The sequence below is a fragment of the Labeo rohita genome, unplaced genomic scaffold (genome assembly GCF_022985175.1).
Source record: "Labeo rohita strain BAU-BD-2019 unplaced genomic scaffold, IGBB_LRoh.1.0 scaffold_30, whole genome shotgun sequence".
Taxonomy (NCBI): Eukaryota; Metazoa; Chordata; class Actinopteri; order Cypriniformes; family Cyprinidae; genus Labeo; species Labeo rohita.
The window spans coordinates 3,579,409-3,596,814 of record NW_026129217.1 but is presented as its reverse complement, the minus strand read 5'-3'; the positions used below and the strand labels follow the sequence as shown (position 1 = coordinate 3,596,814).

The 17,406-nt window shown below is 36.7% G+C and overlaps 1 protein-coding gene across 6 annotated transcripts in view; it reads right to left on the bottom strand.

Moving 5' to 3' along the window:
* Positions 1-2,950: 2,950 nt before the first annotated feature.
* The window catches only part of LOC127160228 (uncharacterized), a 45,714-nt gene continuing 31,258 nt past the window's right edge, over positions 2,951-17,406 (bottom strand). For 2 of the 6 annotated variants that reach the window (XM_051102888.1, XM_051102887.1), the window contains exons 2-12: positions 12,364-12,479; positions 12,066-12,195; positions 11,357-11,494; positions 7,674-7,740; positions 7,484-7,587; positions 6,630-6,713; positions 5,279-5,340; positions 4,898-4,984; positions 4,750-4,804; positions 4,308-4,496; positions 2,951-4,164 (exon numbers count right to left, since the gene is read on the bottom strand). In XM_051102888.1, coding sequence (XP_050958845.1) covers positions 3,280-4,164; positions 4,308-4,496; positions 4,750-4,804; positions 4,898-4,984; positions 5,279-5,340; positions 6,630-6,713; positions 7,484-7,587; positions 7,674-7,740; positions 11,357-11,482 — 1,659 coding nt within the window. In that variant the 5' untranslated portion in view covers positions 11,483-11,494; positions 12,066-12,195; positions 12,364-12,479 and the 3' untranslated portion in view covers positions 2,951-3,279. Of the gene's footprint in view, positions 4,165-4,307; positions 4,497-4,749; positions 4,805-4,897; positions 4,985-5,278; positions 5,341-6,629; positions 6,714-7,483; positions 7,588-7,673; positions 7,741-11,356; positions 11,495-12,065; positions 12,480-12,589; positions 12,679-17,406 lie in introns of all 6 variants that reach the window. The other 4 variants (XM_051102885.1, XM_051102889.1, XM_051102884.1 and 1 more) reach the window with 4 other exon arrangements.

Below are 17,406 nucleotides of genomic sequence, written 5' to 3'. Positions count from 1 at the left end.
ATGACATCACTGAATTCAGTGATGAACTGCCTTTAACTGACAACTGAGTGTTTACTCTTGTCCTTTTGCATTATTGACACACAATTTCCTATTTAATACTGTACAGCTGCTTTGACACAATCTGTATTGTTAAAAGTGCTATATAAAAAAAATGTGACTTGACAACTTAAAGACTTTTCTCAATTAGATTTTTAGCTGTTTATCCACTGAATAATTGATGGTGTTTGATCTGTTATCCAACATACAAGTATGCATTTGCGAGCACAGTACAAGAGAATTTGGAGAAGATTAATCCCTTGGAAAGAAAATGAACTTTAACTTTTACTATTAGCAGAGTAGCTGCTACAGAACATTGCTGAGAGACGCAGACTCACAGAGGTGATTCACATGCTCAAGCTTTCTCTCTCTCTCCCTTTCTAATAACTTATTGCAAGTTATTAACTGCACTAGTCTGCTATCAACAGCTTAAGCCTCCGTTACTAGGTTTAAAATGATGTTTTGGAATTAGCAACGGAGGCGTTGAATGAGATGCGTAAGAAATGAATCCTACTTACAGTAGCGTTTTAAGAACAAAAGGACAAGGGTGAATGCCTTGAAATCTGATCTATGTCTTGTAATCATGGAAATTTTTATTCTGTCAAGAGTTTTGTTCATTTTCTGTTTGGTCACCAAAATGATTTGTTTAGATTCATTCAATGATTCATTCAGTGACCATTTATTCGTATTACACAAATACACCAGCAGGTGCTGAAAAAGAATGTCATGTGTTATTATGTTGTAAGTCAATGAATATACTGTATTACGTACTGTATATACTCATTAAATAAATAATTAAATAAATAAATAAGTGGTTTAGATATATGAGGTTATGAGGTTTTCCTCATAATTTTTAATTGTTACAACATTACTGTCACACCCAGTGGACTGTTTTGTGTTTTTTTCCCCATGTATGCCCTTATTTGGTCTTTCTTGTTCTGTCTTTAATTATTACATCACTGTTTAATCCATTACACCTGTCTCCCTCTGATTAGTCTGTGTATATAAGTTTGGTTCTGTTCCCTGCGTCTTGGTCGGTTCTTAAAGTCTTGTGCGTTTTATTTACGTGTGGATTCCCTGCTGTTCCTGTGGATTATTTAAATAAACTCTATGTTCCAAGCTCCTCGTTCCTACTCCTCATTCCCAGCACACGACGTACGTGACAGAAGAACCGACCTTAAACAATGATGTTCTGGGCTGAGGCCGTTGGAACAATACGTGGAGGAATTCCTGAGCGTGTTACACCTGGTGAGTTGGAGCGACGCCACGATTAACGCGTGTTTTCAGATGGGGCTAAACGATGACGAATTGTTCTGTTCTATAACTCCTGACGATTGCCACAAACCGGTTGCGGAATTTATCAACCATGTCCTTGCTCTTTGTCATTCCAATTTCTATGTTGATGTGGAAGATTCTAATCTTCCCCCCATCTGTAAACACACGGCCGCTCCAGACCCGCTATTTTCTCCTGTGTCTCCACTGGTCCCGTCCAGCTCTCCTTCGTCTCCGCTGGTCAACTCCAGTCTTCGTGCCCCTTAGTAACACACCTGATTCAAATAACCAGCTCATTAGAAGAGAGCAACGTGCATTAACTGTGTTCCGATTGGCATGATCCCTACATAGTGTTCATTGCTCCCTACTCCCTGAGCAGGGAAAATCCATTTAAGTTTACTTAACTTCGGAACGTTCCTTCATGGATTTGCGCTGTGCCTCTGCCTGCAGCATCTTTCACACACAGACGAAACTTACTAGAGAAGTGTGAAATGTGACATCACATACCTCTGTAAATAAATACAATTTAAATTCACCTCTCACACTCTTTAATGCCATTTGAATGCCATACGGTGCTAGGACCGGAGTTGCGAAACGCTGTGCTAGCCTATGTGGAAGCTTTCAAGCTGTGTTGCAATTAGCCCCACCTTAGGTTAATCTCCCCTAATGTGCTTGCATACTGTAGAATAATTACATTTCATAGAAATATAAATAAATGTTAGAAACTATAAGTTGTTTGGTTGATGTAAATAAAATTATTTTAAATTCAATTTTTTATAGATGCTGTACTCTTATGCTTTATTGGTAAAGCAATCCGCCCAATTGCTACTCAAAACTAGCCCAAAACTAGCCCAATAGCGTTTCGAGAGGGGTCCCTCATTAAAAATCGCATTCCTGGGGATAAAATACACGTTTTTGTCGGGGTCCCCTTGGTAAATTCGTATTTCAGGGGCTGAATACGAAGTTATTGGCGTCGCTTCAACCCGCGGACATCAAAAACAACCACCGGCAACAGTGTTGAAGTAGCCCAGTTCCGCAGGAAAACCACAGACTTGACAACACTGCATTTTGGACAAGATTTAAGGATCATGATTGGATAAATTTTGTCAAATTTTGAAAATGTTCACAGCCACTGGATAGAGTGCTACATAAACAGATTTCTTTATCGCCCCAGAGCTGAACTTGAGACATGCATTCGTGTCATGGTAAAAATGTTGTAACTTAATGTACAATTGTCACACCCCTGTGGACTTTCTGTGGTTTTTCCCAATGTATGCCCTTATTTGGTCTGTCCTGTTCCGTCTTCAATTATTACGTCATTGTTTAATCGTTCACACCTGTCTCCCTTTGATTAGTCTGTGTATATAAGTTTGGTTCTGTTCCCCATTGGTTTGTCGGTTCTTGTATTGTCATTCCTTGTATTGTCTTATAGTCTTTTCGTGTGTGTGGATTCCCTGCTGTTCCTGTTCGTTCCTGTTCCATTTGTGGATTATTTAATAAAATTGCATGTTCCTGATCTCCTCGTCCCTACTCCTCATTCCCCACACACGACGCTGTGACAACAATAGGTTTATTAAGATATTGTAAATTAAGTCAAATGAAAATATAAATGTGTGCATTTTTGATATTTATTTTAGTACAAGTGAAAGGACATTACAATAAGCAGCTGCATGCATACAGAAAGAGGAAAAATGATAAGATTTAATGATTATATTTTCTGATTTCCAAAACATCAAGAAAATAAAGGCAAGTCCTGATATACATTTATTAATATTATTTAAATGTGAATGCAGCAAGCTTCATTTAGTACTTCTCAAAAAGTTTCTGAGCACTATTGAAACACTATTGCAATATAGAAATATTTAGATATTTCATCATAAAACCCCAGAATATACAGTTACCATCACCTACCCTTTGCTACAACTATAATCAATATATGACTGAAGAACATATGGAGATTTACTAACAATTTTAGTAATTTTCAGAGTTTAGGTGCACTGCATCTCGCAGTGTATCCACAATCTTCTGAAGCTCCTCTGTTGTCTCCTTTATTTTTGTCACAAATTTCATGGTCTCAGATTTCAGTTCTTCTGTCTGTTGAGCGTTTGAAGGCAGCAGGTTTGTTGTGTCGCTGATGTTTGACGTCTGGTCAGTTGACTCAGAGGTTTGGGTGCTGGTGGCGTGTGATTCTCGTCGACTCTCTCTTAAAGCGCAATCTTGGCGGATGTTGTGGATTTCTCTGGAGTCGAGAAAAACAAAGAAGACATCAACAGCTACAAAAAGTGCAGACAAAACTCCAGTAGCTGCTTCAGCCACACGAACGGCTCTCGCAGCCTGAGCTGCGACCTTTCCGACATTTACGACCTCAATTACACGGAGAATCTCTGGAATTCCTCCCAGTCCTCGTCCAAGTCGAGCTCCAGCATTTGCCCCAGATCGTGTATTGGAAAATGAGTCATCGCTTGTGGAAAACTGTCTTTCTAAAGTTTCCACGGCTATTTGGATGTTTTGGATGCAGCAAACTGTGGAGGTGATTTTTTCTTGGAACTCCTTTATGAGCATTTTGATCTTGTTCCGGTTTGTATTCTGGTTAACCATGTTTGTTATATTGCTGGCACCAGCTGTTACTCCTCCAGCTACCGCTGTACCGATTCCCACCCCTGTTACTATCAGAGATGCTCCCATAGTGAACGGAGAGAGAACAAGTCCAACCACAGATGTGATTCCTCCAGCCAGTCCTATGACACCTCCTGTGAGACTGCCTACAGTTGTGTTGAAATGGACTCTTTCCAAATCATCAGCCAGGGCTCTCAGTTCCTCTAGCGTCCTATAAAGTGTCTTAATAGTTTGCATGTTCTGGAAAAAAGGCAAATTTCATCAAACCTAATTTTTTGTTTATTCAATGCTTTTTCCCCCCATTTTGTTTAAAACCAGTGCCAATGTGTACTTCTTTTATATAGCAAATTGTATAAACAAAATATTTTAATAAGTTAACTTACCTTTTCACGAAGGTAATAAATGATAAAAGGTCTGGTCAAGATCTCACTGACAGACGGGCGATTCACTGGATTGGGCTGAAGTGTGTCTGCTACCAACTGACGAAGGTCCTCTGAGAAGGTCTCAGGAAGAGCTTCATAGGAGGAAGTGAGTATCTTTTGAACAGTCTCAACTGTCAATATTGCAGGAAACTAAATGGGGACAAAAAATAGGTAATCAGTCGTCAAAATCTTTCATTTATCAACAGGCTCAACAGGGCTATCAATATTTACTATCAACAGGGTATGAACAGAATTTTCATTTTGGATTAACTAACCCTTTAAAACTAATTAACTGATCCAATTTTTACTTGATACTGCATGGATATTTATCAATGTATTATATTAAATTCCCTGCAATATATTAGAACATCATCGTTTTAACCTGTTGTAAGGAAAATCTTACCGCACGTTTCAGCATACACAGCTCATAGATGACACATCCCAGCGCCCATATTTCACTGTGAAAGTTATTAACAGCATAGAATAAGTATAATGTTTGAAAAATATACTGTATAACCAGTCATAACTGCAGTTTAAAGATGTTTTATTACGTTTTTTCCTCATAAGGTATGCAATTAAAAATCTCAGGTGCAACATATGAAGAAGGTTTATTTTCTTCAGCTTGTTGTTCAGTGGACCTGATAGAAACAGGGAAAATATGTAGTGCAGAATCCAGATCACAAAACACACATGTATGATCTATGCCAGTGGTTCTCAATTTCAGTTTTTGGGGCTCACTGCTCTGCACATTTTGTATGTCTCCCTCATTTAACTTAGAGATAGATTCATGAACTGAACTGATTGTGTAAGAATCAGAAACATACAAAATGTGCAGAGCAGTGGGCTCTGAGGACTGGAGTTGAAACCACTGATTGTACTATGCATAGAAAAGGTATGTTATGTTTTGAACTATAAGAGGAAACAATAAATACCGTTGATGGACCACTCCGAACTCTCCAAGACGGATGGTTCCAAATGTAGTGAAGAATATACTCTGTCATAAGAAAACAGATATATTTTGTAAGTTTGGAGATGCTGCCATTTCTAGCAGTGCTTTGATTATCTATTTTATTCTCAGGCTTTTTTTGCATTTACAGTACACTGATAAACTTTTGCAACTTGAAACTGCAGATTTTTTTTTTTTTTTTTGTATCAATGATAATATATGTTTACACAACAGCAATGTACCAAAAACAAATGACAACATTGTTTGTTTTGTTTGTTTCAACAGATTCCTGTGAATGGGGATCATTTTGACACTGTATTCTGCTTCCAGGCCAGTAGTTGGCAATGTCACTTTGTCAAGAATCACCCCGTGAAAATGTAATAAGAATGAGCATGACGACACCGATTGCACCAGTTGACATTTTTGTTGTTTACATGGAGACAGTAAAGGCACCATTTTCAAACCACCAAAACGCTGTTGTTGTGTAAATGAATGGCCAAAACACAAAAAGTTTCCTGTTTTTAGTTGAAAATGGTTTTGTGTAAACAGCCCCTTAGTGTGTTTGGGAGTTGTTGCATTTATGGTTTCCACTGGATTATTTTACATCCTGATTTCTTCTTGATTTGTCAACTACTCTTAACAACTGTATTGTATACTGCTGCTTGTATTCATTATTTACAATTCACGCATAAGAATAAACAAGTATAAAACCAAATTAGATATATTTTTTAGAGCACTTTAATTGAATTATTAATTTAATTTATAAACAAGGCACAATTCAACACAGGATTTTCAAAAAGACGATCCTGTGCTGACTATATTGGACAGTACAAAATAGAAAACGGCAGTTCATGATACCTTTAAAGCAGGGGTGTCAAACTCAGTTCCTGGAGTGCTGCAGCCCTGCAGAGTTTTGTTCCAACCTTGCTCCAACACATATACTATGCAGTTTTCAATTAAACCTGAAGGACTTTATTAGTTGGATCAGGTGTGTTTAATTAGGGTTGCGTTTAAACTCTGCAGGGCTGCGGCCCTCCAGGACCAGAGTTTACACCCCTGCTTTAAAGGGTTAGTTCACCCCAAAATAAAAATGATCCCATGATTTACTCACCCTCCAGCCATCCTAGGTGTATATTACTATTTTTATTCAGACATACACAGTCGGAGTTTGGTATACTGCTGCTTATATTCATTATTTACAATTAACACACAAGAATAAACAAGCGTAATACCAAATTACATTATTATATTTTTAGAGCAAGTTAACTGAATTATAGGCTCCAGCGCTTCCTTGTTCCCATGTAGATATGTATAGAATAACTGAGTTTAATCTGTACCTCCGGTTGCAGGTTTTTATGCAGGATCTGTTGATCATGCAGGTATTTTAACGCCATGCAGATCTTCACAATCCAGTCCAGAATCTGTAAATCAGTAAAATGTGAAATATACAACATTTGTTTAGTTAAAAATGCAATATATAATCTTGACTGCAAGCGGTTAAAACTGATTTGGAATGGTACACACCTGTCTACATTAGGTCTAACTTTTGAAAGTGCACACCAGGGGGCGGTTGCATAAAAGGTTTAGACTAGTCTTAATAGTTAGTCATCTAATTATTTTTTTTTTTTTAAGACTGGTCAATTTTTTTTATTATTTGTTTACATAAAAACTTAGATTCGACTAAGTTGAATACAAAATATAAGGTTGAGTACTCCTTAGTTAATTGCTAACTGGTCAAACTAGTCCTTAAGCCAGTCTTAACATAAAGCTAGGCTATGTTTATGCAACTGGCTCCAGAGCAAAACGAAATGTGACTACCATATGGGGTATGAATACTTTCATAAGGCACTGTATATTATGAGATACTTTTACTTATGTAAGAAGCTGGTTGCTTAGATGCTCTCTGACGTACATCTTAAGACGAACTTGCTTGTCAACTTATATGCATGTTTTTATAGGGTCGGGTTGTTTTAAATAATCCTGTAGATCACGTTTGCACAGTCCTGCTCTTGGAGTGTCAACGCCCTACAGAGATTTGTTCCAACCTCCTCCAACACACCTGTCTGGAAATTTCTAGTAATGACCTCGATTAGCTTGTTCAGATGTTTTAATAGGGTTGACAATGCCTCTCCAGTTTAACAAATCATGCTAACATATGGATGGATCTCTGCTAATGGAGAGCCAATCATACCTCATTCTCAGAAAACATAGCATTTCCCTCCTTTTTGTTTTTGATTTTCTGAGCGAGATCTCCACCTTCACAGTGCTCCAGGACAAGATACAAACAGTCAGAATCTGAAAAAGATTCATCAGAGTTTAAAATCATTTAATGCAGCTAATAAATGTAAATGAACTGAATTAATTTAGAATGTTTTCTCAACCTTCAATATATTCCTTGTGCTGGACGATGTGTGGGTGATTGAGATGGAGGAGAAAATTGGATTCGTCCTAAAAACAGACAGGAGCTCATTGAGTCACATGTATTTATGGTGCTTCATACAATACATACTGTTTCAAAATAGCTTTACAGCCATAAAGAGGAAAATAACAGTTAATGGTTAATGTTGTTTAAAGGGGTCATGAACTGAGAAACCAAAATTGCCATGATCTTTTGACACGTAAGAGGTCATTGTACTATAAAAAACATCCTGTAAAGCCGGGCTCACACTGGATATTTGGCCTGATTTTACCCCTACTTTCACCACAGCCAATGCGTGACCGCAAAACAGCTGCTGTACGTTGGATAGTGGAGATGGAGAAAACTGCTTCTTATGTTTTTCATTAGCAAGTTAACTGTTAAATTTATCAGAGATAGTGAAAGAATTAGGTAAAAAAAACAAAAAACAGGCGGCTTTTCTGCTAGGGATGTGATGGTGACAGTTGCATGTTACTTTGGATTTTAGTGGCGATTTGGCATCAAGCAATTGTTAGTTTTTAGCTCGTTTAAGTTTTCCCTCTTCTCTTCACTGTCCTTTGCTTTTAAATAGGTCTAGCTCATAAATGCACCATGCGCATTTTACTTTCACTTTTAAATTAGCGGCAATTCAGCGTCAGTTGTTTAAATACAATTCAAGCAAAAGGTTAATACAATGTTACACTAAATTAGCGTATAAATAGTTAGAACTTTTATTAACAAAATGAATAAAAATAGCTTACACCATGCTATATGTCTAGGCCAATATAAAATAACAAATAATGTAGGCTACATAAAGTTTAAATGCTGTGGAGCCAAATAACATTTATTAGCAAAACGAATAAGGAAGAAATTACACTAAGTTTAAATAAAGTATAAATCAGCAAACACTGTAGAACGAAATAAATAAGAAACAAATGTTCAAAAAAAAATTCTAAAATCACCACAGATAAATGGCAAAAGTCAACAGGTTTTTCAAAATGAAAAGCATTGCCAAACATGAGCTTTTGTGTCTCGTTTCTAAACTAAATCTTCCACCATCGTCTTGTCTGTTTCACCTAACCACACTATTTTTGCTCTTTGTACAGCAGTCATTGTTAATTCTAAAGGTATTTTAATGTAGAATATAGGTTACATAAATATATGAAATACAGATCATATGAGCTAAAAAAAAAAACTGTTGGTGGCTAGTCTGTCATTGGGTGCCTCCCACGCATGAAAGTAAAAAAAAAAATTTTATTGAAACATTTTTTTATTATTTTTTTTTTACATATGTAAACAGTTGCTGAAATGACAATCTGTTGCGTAGGATCATGTGAGTCGCTCCCTCCGTCATGATAATCTTAATATCTTGTAATACATACACAATATCTCGCCACAATTTTCAAATCTTGTAGTGTGAGCATGTTTAAGATTTGAGAGAAGATAGTCTGCAACTTTTCCCCTAATGTGTGCGCTGCAACCAGATTTCATAATCGGTTAGGATTTTAAAAATCCTGTAGTGTGAGCCTGGCTTAAGTTTCAGAACTCAAAACTTTGTTGTTAGTCTAAAATCAGCTTATATTGAAGGCAGTCTGCCAAAACAACAGCTTGTAAATATTCTACACTATTATGTAATAGTGTGGTTAAACACTGCTTCCTGAGAACACGATCAGCGCCTGCTACATCACTGCCTGTTTAACCACAGAGAACAGAAAGCAAATGATAAACATGCTCTGAGGACAATAAGGTGCTGTGCAGTAACAAGCTGTGGAAAAAGTGTTTGCATTGCCTTCCTTCTGATCCCAACATTAGGAAAAGTGAATTAACTATTTTTAATGAAGATCCAGACTATGTCAGTAAGAACTCTGTTCTTTGTTCTCTTCAGCGGGTTTATTTACAAAACAAAGCACAATTCAACACAGGATTTTCAAAAAGACGATCCTGTGCCGACTATATTGGACGGTACAAAATAAAAAACAAAGGCAGTTCTTGATACCTTTAAAGGGTTAGTTTAAAGTAAAGTAAAAATGATCCCATAATTTACTCTCAGTCATCCTATGTGTATTTCTATTACTTTCAGACATACACAATCAGAGTCATATTACAAAAATGTCCTGACTCTTTTAAGTTTTATAATGGCAGTGAATGGGGAACTGTATTTTGAAGCCCAAAAAAAGTGCATCCCTCCATCATAAAAAAGTGCTTCAGATGGCTCCAGGGGGTAATAAAGGCCCAGTGATGGGGTTTTGTAAGAAAATGATCCATATTTAAAACTTAAACTAAAATAACTTGCTTTAAAATATATAAAATAAGTTTTAAATATGAGTATTGGGTAAAAATCCACTGATTCACTTGAGAAGGCTTTTATTAACCTGGAGCAATGTGGATTATTCTTATGATGGATGGATGCACTATTTTTTGGGCTTCAAAGCTTGGAAAAGCAAGGATATTTTTTAATATAAAAAAAGTGATGGTCCCACTTTATATTAGGTGGTCTTAACTACTATGCACCTAAAAAATAAAAAAGAGGTCAGATATGGGTAATGTTAGGGACAGGATTGGTAGTACATGTAGGTTTAAGGGTGGGTTAAAGTGTAAGGGATGGGCCAACTGTGTAATCATAAATGTAATTAAATGTAAATACATGCAGATTTTTTTTTTTTAAATGTAAAATTTTTCTTCAATGCGGCAGTAAGCTTATGGGTGAGACTTCTGATTTATTAGCTGCCACAGGGAAATAATGAGAAGAATAACAAAGTACAGCAACAAGTAAAATGGTTTGGACTACAAACCAATGTGCTCATAATTAAGATAACACATTAAAATAATATGGTAAGAGACACCCTAATTTGCAAATCAAGCAGAGCTGTTTTGTACAGCCGAAAATAGCTGGACGTGGATGAGACCAGAAACCAGACCCATAAAATTTATGAATAACCACATATTCATGGGAAAAAAGGTGGATAAGTAAAATGTAAAAACATATACACAGCCATTCAAAAATTTGGGATCACCTGTGAGATTATTATTATTGTTTTTCCAGGTTTTTTTTTAAATATATATATAAATAAAAAAAGCTACAAAGAACGGCATTTATTTAAAATAGAAATCTAGCAATATAAGTCTTCACTAGCACATTGTATCAATTTAACACATCATTGCTAAATAATAGTATTTAAAAAAAATCTTTTGAATTTTTTTGAACTGTTACAAAATACTTATATTGTAAATAAATGCAATTCTTTTTTTAAATTATCCATTTCTTAAAAAAATGTAATACGTTAATAAATAAATTCTGAAAAATGATCACAAGTTCCAAAAAATATGAGGCACCATAATGGTTTCCAACATTGATAATAAATCAGCATATTAGAAAGATTTCTGAAAAAATTACAAATCTTACTGATCCCAAACTTTGAAACAGCAGTGTATGCACACAATAAGTGCATAGTATTAAATTATTAATTTAAATGCAGGTCCACCTAATCTAAAGTGGGACCAAAGTTGTATATATCTTGAATGGCTTAAAGGTGAGTAAATCATAGGGTAATTTTAAATTTCTGGGTAAAATATCACTCCAGGTATTTTTATTCATGTGTGGGCTATAAGAATTTGTCTTTCTCCCCATTTAACTCTCAGATCTCTTTACGATCAAACTGTCTAACTTACCCGGTCAGTGCTCAACTTTTTAATGAGAAACTGATCGCCACCTTCATTTTTCACCAGGATCTTATTCTCCTGTTGACTCACTAGAGAGTAGCCATGTTCCTTTAAAACTGACAGACTGTTGCCCATTGCTGAAAATTTCTGCAAAGCAAAATATTTAAGAAGGGAATATATTTGTGTATTTAAAGTAAACACATATATGTAACTTTTATATTAAATATGCAAGGTTACAAGGCTAAATATTTAAGCAGATACTTTCAATATGAGAAATGGAAACAAGACAATTGATTTAAAGAGCACTGATGAGAGCAGTTCAGGTGTTTCCTGTTCATTTCCTAAGAACTTACATTTTGAGACCATACAGTTATTTTCATGATTTGTTATTGCAACTATTTTTCTTTTGACAATCAACTAAGATAATTACTGTTTTTTGCTGTTGTTGTTGTTGTTGTTAACATAATATTAAAATATTTTATAGTTCTGTTGCTTAAACTAAACGCTTTTGTTGAGTTAACTGAATTTTAATGAACTAAAAACTAAGGCAACCAAGTTACTTACTTTTTAAGTTAAATCAACAATCATTTTGATATATTTAACAACAATCTTTCTGAAATAAGATGTTTTTGAATCAAAAATGCAGTTCAATCATTTTAAGTATTTTTGCAATTACTTATGCCACCTGAAAAGCTCTTTTTGGATTGATTTTCCTTACCTGAAAAATGTACACAACTGGGAGGAAAAACCTGTGTGTTTCTGTCTTTAGAAATGGTTATTATTATCTTCAATAATGTTTAATTCTTGATTATGGCTTCGTCTGCTGAAGAGAACTTTAATTTTTTTTCCTGAACAGAACATGTTAATAAATGCAGTAGTCAAGTTTCACTTTGACAGATATATATCTGTCCAGCTGAATATTTGCATGTAAATACAAAACAGAGCAGTAGTTTCATTTTGAATGATTCTCCCTCAGCAAACATACATACATAAACAATAAAAGCAAGAAGACTCACGTTCCAGCTTGTGAAACACCTTTGTTTTGAATTGACTTTCTGTTTTAGTTTCTGACAGTGTTTTTCCTCTTCATTAATTCATGATTCCACAGAGAGCTGAAGATTCCCAGTAAAATCTGTAGATAAAAAACATCTGTCGTTCAGTTCCTGAAATTGAGACGGTAAGACAATATGTTCCTAGCCTCCTGATGTGTTGTATACTATCCATGTGATTGCATGTTTTTACTTTAACTTTCTCTGAAAAGAAAGCATCCTGTTAGGCAGTTGTTTATTCTTCATCAGGTCTCTTGCTGGATCCTGGTTGGCATAGAGGCTCTTTCAAGAGAGATAACAAGCTCTGGTTACCAAAATTGGGTGAAATATCCTTTAAAATCTGGCATATCTAAAACAAAAATGCTGATGTGTGGCAGAATGTAGGAAATGCAAAGATCTCATGATGGATCAACATGATTAGTAAGACATCCTGCCCAAAAACAGTCCTTATCCGATATATGGCAGGCCAGAAGGTTAGGACTAAAATTGCACTAAAAACTTGAAGGAAGTCACTATTGCCAGTAGCTACTGAGTTTATTCTGAAGAAATATTCTCATCTGCAAAAAACGTGCTCGCTTTGCTCTGTATATAAAATCTATCAAAGCATGTTTCCGCCACTGAGTAAATTTTTTTTAAAATGTATCTGCGACTTCCTCTCACAATTATGACTTTTTTCTTGCAATTGTGTTTGTCACGCAATTCTGAGTGCTTTTCTCAAAATTGTGAGATATCAACTCACAATTATAAGTACAATTCTGAGGAATAACGACTGACTTTTTTAATAACTGCAAACTTATATCTCACAATTCTAACTTTAGAAGTAGAAGGTTTTTTTTTAATCGGTGGTGGAAACAAGCTTCCACAGAATTAATATCATGAAGTTAAATATAAATTTGACTGCCCCTAAAATGGGTCACTGCATGAGTTGGGAAAGCCATTTTATTCCAAAATAGTAGCATTGCTCAGGCAAACCACTATAGAGTCTGTGTCATTATATAACCGGTGAATGCAGTTTATTTTTTTGATAGAGAGAGAATGATGTGTGCAGAATCAGTCGCTGTAAAAATGTGGACAAAATAGCTCAACACAAGCCAATGCGAACGCAGGGAAATGAAACATCATGCTTTGAAGAAGAGTGGCCTAATTAAGTGGTGGAAAAGTGGATGATGGGCACAGAATGGTAACAAATCGCATTTACAGTTACACCCAGGTGTAGTAGTGTGTAAACTCCACTACATGGGGATGTTTAGATAACAAAAAGAATTGAAAGATTTTTTATTTTTTTTTACTGAAATTATTTACTTTTATTATATTATATTAAATTATATTATATTATATTATATTAATTACATTACATTACATTACATTATAGAGAAAATTGTTAAACTGTTCTGCATGAGTTTTTAAATTATTTTTATTTTTTTCGGAAATAAGCCATTTTCTGTTAATGTTTCAGACTTCTGGTTCATTAACCGCTGTGGGGAAATGACAAAATGAACACTGTGCAGTAAACAGTAAAACTATTTGCATTACAAACCAGTGTGTTCATAATTAAGATAATACATTAAAACATTAAAACAATATGGTAAGACACCAGTTTGTAATATCAAGCAGCAAAACAAGCTGTTTTGTGTAGCTAAAAATAGCTGGAGGTGAATAACACCATAAGCCAGACACATTAAATTTACAAATCTCTACAATAAAAATAACCGTATTACCTAAAATCAACTAAAAACCTAAAAAACACAAGGACAGGTGTGGATTGGGGGGCACTCACTAATACTCACTACAATCATTAAGCTACAGTTACAATATCTCTGTAAATAGATAAACGGTAATCATTTTCATAACCCATGGTTAGATTTATGTAAAAAGGGTGTTTTTTACACAACCACTGAGAAATTTTAACCAAAGTATGTTATAGACTTCTCATTAAGACCCTAAGGAATCATATCGGCTTGTGGAAAATGGGCATCCGATGACCCCTTTAACATATCTGCAGATGACAATTTTTGGAAAAAAGTCTGTTTAAATACATATAGTTTAAAGTCCACCTGTAGTCAATTTTTTTATTCCTTAAAACTGATATTTGATGATCAAAATAAAATATTTAAATGTTTTTTCTTGGGAAAATAATTTCCGCATGCCTTAAAACAGCTTGAATGTAACTCTACCCTCCTTGCCTCAATTACTATATGTCACAAATCTTGTCCTGTACGCCAGTCTGCTCGCCACCAGAGGTCGCTTTGACATTCACAGTACACAGACTGTTGCACCACACCCCGGACTACTTCTCCCATCATTCATTGTGCTTATCATCTGCACCCAATCAGAGACCCTTGGACTTCCTCCCACGATTCGCCAAGTATTGTCTTGCATTTAGCACTCTTTGTGTGTTAGCAACTGTACGGAGCCACTTTTGTTTATCCAGAGTCTAGTTCATTCGCGTTTTCTAGTTTAGCCTTGTTTTTGTGTTTAGTCATTCGAGTCTTGAATCTACGCCTTGTTATATCGTCTTGTCTGTTTTGCTGCCAGCCTTTTGGAACTCTAGCCTGTTTTATCAGATTACCCCTTTTTGCCTAGCCTTTTGGATTATGTTCACCGTTGACCGACCCAAGCCTGTTCTGGATTACTCTTTTGTCTTGGCTTCACATACTTGTTAGCCATTGTCTGACCCTGCCTGTTATATGACCATGTCTCTGTCGATGTCCCTCAATAAAAGCTTGGATCCGCCCCGCTTCACGCATCCTTCTCTCCGTAACACAATACTCGGCCGCACAAGGACCCAGCAGCTTTTCACACGGACATCACCCAGGTATGGACATTGCAAGACTGTTATTAGCCCTCGAGCAAGGCACACGATCAAGTCCAGTTACAGCTGTTGTTCCTGAGTCAAGTGAAGTCAAGGCTGTTGTTCCTGTGTCAAGTCAAGTTACAGCTGTTGTTCCTGTGTCAAGCAAAATCAAAGCTGTTGTTCCTGTGTCAAGTCAAGTTACAGCTGTTGTTCCTGAGTCAAGCAAAGTCAAAGCTGAACTTCATGAGCCAAGTCAAGTCACCGCTGTTCTTCATGAGCCAAGTCACAGCTGACCTACATGAGCCAAGTCAAGTTACTGCTGTTGTTTCTGGGTCACGTCACGTCTCAGCTGGTCGTCCAGAGTCAAGCCCCATCTCAGCTGTTCGCCCAGAGCCTCCTCACATCTCGTCTGTCAGTCCAGAGCCTCATCACATCTCGTCTGACCTCCCAGAGCCTCGTGATGTCTCATCTGTCCTCTCATAGCCTTGCCATGTCACGTCTCACTCCCCAAGGTCACAACCTATCATGATGGCCAGTGTGTTGGACCCACAACTAGTGTCTGTGCGGGCTGCAGGCATCCCAGTGGCATCAGTGCCTTTAAGCCTGACCATTAAAGAGATCCTGCCATCCGCTGCTGCTCTTCCCTTAATAGCGGTAGCCATTTGGTGTGTGTGGGCTGCACACTGTGCCCCAGAGGCCTCGTCCATCCACGAATCTACTCCTGAGGTCTTGTCTGACCACGAGTCTGCTCCTGAGGCCTTGTCTGTCCATGAGTCTGTGCCAGTGCCCCCGGAGGTGGCTGCTCTGGCTGCAGAACCTACTAAAGGGGCCATTTATACCACCATTGAGTCTCGAGAGGTGGCGGCTTACGCTGCAGAGCCTCTGGAGGTGGCAACGTCTGCTGCGGCATCCTCAGCGGCTGTGATGGTCGCCGCAGTTTCCCCGGAGGTGGCAGCTGAGGTTGCAGAACCTCACAAAACGGGGACGTCTGGTCTAGCTCCCTGCATGGTGGTAGCGTCCTATGACTCACACTCAGCCTGTGAATCATCGCCTTGTCCCGTTCCGGCCATGGAGGCCATGTATAAACTCTCTGTCCATCCTGTCACGGCCATGAAGGCCATTAATACCCACAGTTTTCCCTGCCTCTCTCCTTGCTGTTCTGTCAGCCTTTTCTGTCCCTGTACTCCCTAGGTCCCAGTCCATGTCACCACACACCGGACTACGTCTCCCATCATTCATTGCGCTTATCATCTGCACCCAATCAGCGAGTGAGGTGCAGACTGCAATGCAGGAGAGGTGCGTCTGACTCTGGGCTACTTTTACACTGTTGCCGTGGGTTATTTTAAAATTAGCGGTTAGCGCCTAGCGATTGTGTTCTATTTAGTGCTCTATATGCTCTATATGAAGGGGGACTTTAAGTAAAAACACCAATATACAACACAAGTTCAAAATGGAAATATCAGATTCAAATAAATGTATACATTGCAGTCTCAACACACAAGATGACTACTTTCATGCCTTTGGTCTTGTCCTCCAGTTACTAAATTTTGGTAGGTTACTAATTTATATATCCCCCTTTTTTCTTTCTTTCTTTCTTGCTTGCTTGCTGTCTCATCTGCCTCCTGTCCTTGTCGACTTCCTTGTAGTTCACCAAGGTTAGCACAAGAACTTTTTTTTTTTCTCTATTGCTTTGTTCCATCTGTCTCTATAAATTTTCCTTATTTTCATTATCTTTGTACTTCTGTTGTTGTTTTTTCCTATTCATTTTTTATCTGTTTATTCGTATATTTGTTTATTTATTTTTTAAAGAAAAATAAGATTATTATTATTTTATAAAATATTATAAATATATAATTCCTTCAATGCTTCACACTTTCAGACATTCCAGATGTACAGATTAAAAAACAATGTAGAGGTGTTATATATATATATATATATATGTATGTGTGTGTGTGTGTGTGTGTATGTGTGTATATGTACATGTACATTTATATTGTATGTGTATATTTGTATGTGTTTCTTTCCCCTCTTCCTCTTTGTGTGCTTGTTTACTTATTTCTTCTTGTATTATGCCTTACTTCCTCTTCTTTTTTTGTGACCTTGCATAATGAAATTCATTTTTCTGGTATACAGTATATCTGTTTTTTTTTTTCTTTTAGATTGCTTTGTTTGCTAAATGAAAATAAATAAATCAGGTGGATAGATTTTATTGTTAA